Raw genomic sequence first — 6,591 nt, forward strand, 5'->3', positions numbered from 1 at the left:
CTCCTCCCTATCTTTTATCTTAGCCTGCTGGACAAACTTTCCTCATTCCTGAAGAAGGGCTAATGCCCGAAACGTCGATTCTCCTGTTCCCTAGATGCTGCCTGACCTGCTGCGCTTCTCCAGCAACACATTTCTATCCCTCCACTCACCAGACCTGTCAATCAGAAAAAGATTCATTTAAACATATTCTGTTTTCTACCAGACAGCCAGCCTTCTGTCCATGCTAATTTTATGTCTTAGATGTTGTACATTAGTAACAGTTTTACTTTTGAATGTAATAATACATTATATCAAATAAGAACAGAAGTAGCTGCAGAATTATTCAGAACACCATTAAGGCACCGAGTTGCATTGGAACTGATGAATAATTTGAACACATCCATATTTAAATTGGAACACAATCCGGAAAATGTCATTGTGGGCGGTAGCTGAGTATGGCTGGTTAATGCTGGGAAGGTATTTCTTACTGCTATTTGATGCACTGCTCAGAATGTTGGAATCACTGTTAATTCTAAACTGAAGGTATAGCTAGGTGTTGCACAATGCTTCAATCTGACTGCTTCCAGTGTGTAAGTTATTGAAAAAAACGAGAACTAAAATAATTAAGTCATTGATCAGGAAAACAGGATAAGAAGCTGTTTAGCTATTTATTATTCAAAATAACAATTGTAACAGTAGTAGAGTTCATCTGTTCAATATTAGTGGGAGACTGCAGCACAAAAACAGTCAGTGCTTGTTAGAAAATCCTATTAATATATAATGGGATTTGGCAAGTGAGCATATATTTCTATGATCACTGCAAATAAGGATCGCTAAAACAAAATTCATTTTTTATATAGCTTCCAAAGATCTTCCTCTAATGAGAGGTCGTTTTGTTTTATTTGGTTTGGTTGAAAAGTTCCAGAAATTGCTGGAAAAGCTCAGTAGGTCTGGCTGCTCATGACCTCAACCAAACTTCACATCACCAAATAAAAAACCAAAGAACTTCAGTCTGAAGAAAGGTCACTGGACTCGAAACATTAACTCTGCTTTCTCTGCACAGATACTGCCAGACCAGCTGAGCTTTTCCGGCCATTTCTGATTTTGTTTCTGATTACCAGCAAAGAACTGTAGCTCTTTGGGGTTTTTTGATTTGAAGTTTAGTTGAGGTCCATGATCATTTCGATCAGTGTTGTATTGCCAGTGGTGGTCTGAATATGTGCCAGAATTTGTCCTCGATCATTTCCAGTAAGGTATTAAAGGTCTGTCTGGGAGAACAAGAAAAGTACTTGGGAAAACAAAGTGCTCTTTCATCCCCCTGCCTGGGATCATGTTTAAAAAGGAATAAGAAATTGTTGTCTCAATCCTGCCAGTGATTAACAACATAATAAAAACGTTCAGTGTTAAGTCTTCTGGCTTGATTCTGTATTGTGTGTTTCTCTCTTTCACTCTTGATTGTTCAGACTGGTGCTATATTCATTGTATCTGACGTGGGAGTCGTATGCACGTAACCTTATACACCTTTGAGCAAGTCATAAATCAGAGATGTACAGCACGGAAGCAGATCTATTGGTCCAACTCGTCCACGCCAACCAAATATCCCACCTAATCTAGTCTCATCTGCCAGCACTTTGCCCATATCACTCCAAGCCCTTCCCATTCAGATACCCATTCAGATGCCTTTTAAGTGTTGCAATTATATCAGCCTTCACCACTTTCTCAGGCAGCTCATTCCATACACGCATCGCCCTCTGCGTGAAAAGGTTGCCCCTTAGGTCTCTTTTATATCTTTCCACCCCTCACCCTAAACCTATGCCCTCTAGTTCTGGACTCCCCCACCCCAGGGAAAAGACTGTCTATTTATCCTATCCATGCCCCTCATGATTTTGTACACCTTATAAGGTCACCTCTCAGCCTCCGACACTCCAGGGAAAACAGCCCCAGCCTGTCCAGCCTCTCCTTATAGCTCAAATCCTCCAGCCCTGGCAACATCCTTGTAATTCTTTTCTGAACCCTTTCAAGTTTCACAACATAGGAAGGAGACCAGAATTGCACACAATATTCCAAAAGTGGCCTAACCAATGTCCTGTATAGCCACAACATGACCTCCCAACTCCTATATTCAATACTCTGACCAATAAAGGAAAGCATACCAAATGTCGTCTTCACTATCCTATCTACCTGCGGCTCTACTTTCAAGGTGCACTGAACCTGAACTGCAAGGTCTCTTTGTTCAGCAACACTCCCTAGGAGCTTACCATTAAGTGTATACACTCTGTTAAGATTTGCTTTCCTAATGTACAGCACCTCGCATTTATCTGAATTGAACTTCATCTGCCACTCCTCAGCCCACTGGCCCATCTGATCAAGATCCTGTTGTAATCCGAGGTAACCTTCTTCGCTGTCCACTACACCTCCAATTTTGGTGTCATCTGCAAACTTACTAACTATACCTCCTATGTTCACATCTAAATCATTTATATAAATGACTAATAATGGACCCAGCACCGAACCTTGTGGCACTCCACTGGTCACAGGCCTCCAGTCTGAAAAACAGCCCTCCTCCACCACCCTCTGTCTTCTACCTTTGAGCCAGTTCTGCAACCAAATGGCTAGTTCTCCCTGTATTCCATGAGATCTAACCTCGCTAACCAGTCTCCCATAAGGAACCTTGTCAAATGCCTTACTGAAGTCCATATAGATCACGTCCACCGCTCTGCCCTTAGCAATCCTATTTGTTCGTTCAAAAAACTCAGACAAGTTCGTGCGACATGATTTCCCACGCATGAAGCTATGTTGACTATCCCTAATCTGTCCTTGCCCTTCCAAATGCATGTAAATCCTATCCCTTAGGATTGCCTCTAACAACTTGTCCATCATCGATGTCAGGCCCACCAGTCTGTAGTTCTTTGGCTTATCCTTATCGTCTTTCTTAAATTGTGGTACCACATTAGCCAACCTCCAGTCTTCAGTAAGCAAGGTAGCCCTTGAAGTCCAAGTAAAGTTAACTTGTGTATTTTCTGCCCTTCTCCAGCCTTAATCTTGAGGATTTTAGATGGTATAATTTCTAGGTTTTCTCACTGTTTAGATTGAAAGAGGTACTATCCTGCCTTCACAAATTTTGTATTACCATGATGTGATATTAAGGAAACAGATTGTAAAATTGGTTCTGATATATTGGTATTGATATGGGGATAGGGTGTGGCTAAGTACTTGGCTATATTGTGTGTAATTAGAAAATGTTTAATGAGAAACTGGTAACATTCCACTTTTTTTAAGGTGTACTGTTCTGTTTCACCTGTAGGAATGTTTCACCCCATTTATAAATGGCAGCTTTTTCGAACACGAGGGGCAGCCATACTGTGAGATGCATTACCATGAACGTCGCAATTCACTTTGCTCAGGATGCCAGAAGCCTATCACAGGACGATGTATCACTGCCATGGGGAAGAAGTTTCACCCAGAGCATTTTGTCTGTGCTTTCTGCCTGAAACAACTCAATAAGGGCACCTTCAAGGAACAAAATGACAAACCCTACTGTCACAACTGCTTTGTCAAGCTCTTTTGTTAGATCCATCCCAACAGCCACTTGTTCAGTTCAATCATTCCTGCCATTCCAGAAATTCTCACCCACATTCATGCCAATGGAAGCATCAACTCCAGATTATAGGGGTTGTACAGATCTTGGACTGAACTAAACGCTTACTTTCTAGATGAATCACCTTTCCTTTAGAGACTAAGAAAAATCAAATTTTCTGAATGAGGTGGTAAGAGTGCCATAATGCCCCCTTCTTTCTCTCGCCCCTGCACCCCCCCCCCCCCCCAAACTCCATGAAAGTAGCCTTCATTGTAGGTTGGTTGAAGAATCCAATGAATGGAGTCCGGAATCGGCAATAGAAACTAAATCTTGATGAAGATTGATCTCTATTCAGCTCAGCTCTTACTAGATTATTTTTCAAGAACTGCACAGACCATTCTATCCTCGCAACATCACTGACAGCAATGCAGAGTAAATATAATGCAGGTGGTTTTGTGTAGTAAAGATAAACTAAACACTGAGTACTTTTAACTATAACTGAACAAACCCTGAAGAACTTGGTAAAACACCAGAGCAACCCTAAAATGATCCCAGTTAAACTGGAAGCAAGTCTCCAAGAAGCTTTGTGAAATGTGGATGATGGTACTGGAAAGCAGAGGTATCTTTTGAGAAAGTTCACTTTGTTGTACACCAGTTTCTCCATGATGTCAGTAATGCCTTTGATTGTAACAGAAGCAATAATATTTCTCAGCAATGGCTACAATCTCACTGTTCTATGTAGGTGCACAGGAGAGCCTCCTGTATTTGATAGAAACTTTACAGTACTGTACCTTTTTATCTTCTGGGTTCAATTATCAAATATATCTTGGAATTCTGAACTTTCATGTTAGAGCTTGTGATTTTAAAACCATGGCAACCACTTTTGTAAACTGCACATCAGATGTGTAGGTGATGCTAGCACATTATAGAGTTGGTATTTTTTGTGCTTTCTTACAATACTAATGACTGATTCTTAATTGGAAAACCCAAAGGACTGTTAGACCGGACATTACTTGTTCATCTTTTATAGCACAAAACTGGTTTTAGTCTTTGAGGCATGTCCTAAGCAATGTCCATGAACAGAACATTTTACATTTGTGAGCCTGCTGTATTTTTATCAAGTTCCTCCATTGCCTAATTTGCCAATAATTTATCTTTTTATGAGAAGTCTTAATTCCTGCTGTGGAGCTTTTGGGTCTTCCCTGAAAATGTGTTATAATATTTTATCTTTCATCTTATGAATAATTCACTTTTAAAAAGATTGATGACAACAGAGGTTATAATCATTGTAGTGCCATTTTGATCAGGTGCAATCAGTCCAACTGAAGCCTAATTAAACCAGTGTTTACATTGCATTGAATTCAATCTGCCATTAAACCAAAGGGAATCATGTAAGAACGAAAGAAACTAATGTAAGGAAATAGTCCTGATTCCTGCCCCTTGATCAATGATAATTAATTACCTGTGTTTAACCACATCTTGTACAACCTTTAATCATGGCTTGCACATATAATCTTTTGGTTTTTTTTGCCAATAAAAGTTGCTTTTCACTTTATTTGTCGGATTTGTTTTTTGCCTGTTAATACAGGAATTCTGATATTGGTGCGCAATGATCTATCCTTAAATTGTCTGCCTGGAAGATGCAGATGAATTGTGTACATTTGGAATTAGAAATATAAAAGCATGCTTCTGATACTGTGCATGCTGGAGATCTGAAATAACAAATAGGAGGTGCTGGAGAAATTCACTTGGTCTGGCAGCATCAATGGAGAGAGATAGAGTTGATATTAATCCATGTGTCTCCTGTTTGGAATTAAGGCGAGTTGGGAATGTGGGCTTTATGCTATTGAAGCATTGCCTCTAGTTCAGGGTAGAAGAGAATATGACTTTAATTTGGAAGAAACAATTACTCAAAGTCGAATTTAACAGATTAGATTAGATTACATTACAGTGTGGAAACAGGCCCTTCGGCCCAACAAGTCCACACCGACCCGCCGAAGCGCAACCCACCCAGACCCCTACATTTATTCCTTACCTAATACTATGGGCAATTTAGCATGGCCAATTCACCTGACCTGCACATCTTTGGACTGTGGGAGGAAACCGGAGCACCCGGCGGAAACCCACGTAGACACAGGGAGAACGTGCAAACTCCACACAGTCAGTCGCCTGAGGCGGGAATTGAACCTGGGTCTCAGGTGCTGTGAGGCAGCAGTGCTAGCCACCGTGCCGCCCATTTAACCTTTCAAAATGTGCAGAGAATGTGGAAGAAATGACAGAAGAGTTTCAAGAGTTCTGAAATTCACAAGAATATGCTGCAGAAGGAAAGCATGAGTTTTGATTTCACAAGGAAATGCATTTTCAACAAAGCTAATAAAGATTTCAGGTAAAGACTTCCTGACCTAAAGAGTGGTCAGAAGGTGTAACTTAACATATGAAGTTGTTGAGGCTAACAGCATTAATGCATTTATATAGTATCTTTTATGATCCCAGGATGTCTCAAAGTGCCTTGCGGCCAATGAAGTGCTGAAGAAGTTAGTCATGGTTGCAACTTGGAGTGCAGAAGCCAGTTTGTGCTCATCACACTCCCATATCATGAGCTTGAGAATGATGAGGTATTTGTGGCATGATGAGAGGTACATTTTGGCCAGGACATCAGGCTTAACCCTCCTGGTTCTGTTCAAAGTAATGATTTGTTTCTTTTATGTCCACTTGAGAGCTCAGCTTAACATCTCATTTGAGAAGCAGCATCTCTTAACAGTGCAGCATGCCCTTGGTACTGCACCAAGGATTAGGCTTAAGTTTTATGCTAAATTACTGGAGTGAACTTGAACCTGGAACCTTGAGATTCAGAGATATGAGAGCTCACTAATGAGCTATGCTGACATGTAAATAACTTTAAGGGGATGCTGATTAAGGATATGATGCAGAAAAGAATAACAAATATGCAGTTATGGCTAAATGAAGTAGGCAGGGAGGAGGTTTTGTGGAGGTAAGCATCAGCATAGAATGGTTAATTTTTGTACAGGAAATTC

The 6,591-nt window shown here is 40.5% G+C and overlaps 1 protein-coding gene across 12 annotated transcripts in view; it reads left to right on the top strand.

Annotated features, from left to right (window-relative positions):
* LOC122562805 (paxillin-like) overlaps positions 1 to 5,111 on the top strand; it is a 93,208-nt gene extending 88,097 nt beyond the window's left edge. For 11 of the 12 annotated variants that reach the window (XM_043716034.1, XM_043716036.1, XM_043716033.1 and 8 more), the window contains one exon: positions 3,284 to 5,111. In XM_043716034.1, coding sequence (XP_043571969.1) covers positions 3,284 to 3,550 — 267 coding nt within the window. In that variant the 3' untranslated portion in view covers positions 3,551 to 5,111. The remainder of the gene's footprint in view (positions 1 to 3,283) is intronic. The other variant, XM_043716038.1, reaches the window with a different exon arrangement.
* Positions 5,112 to 6,591: the final 1,480 nt, after the last annotated feature.

Source organism: Chiloscyllium plagiosum, chromosome 25, assembly GCF_004010195.1.
Source record: "Chiloscyllium plagiosum isolate BGI_BamShark_2017 chromosome 25, ASM401019v2, whole genome shotgun sequence".
Taxonomy (NCBI): Eukaryota; Metazoa; Chordata; class Chondrichthyes; order Orectolobiformes; family Hemiscylliidae; genus Chiloscyllium; species Chiloscyllium plagiosum.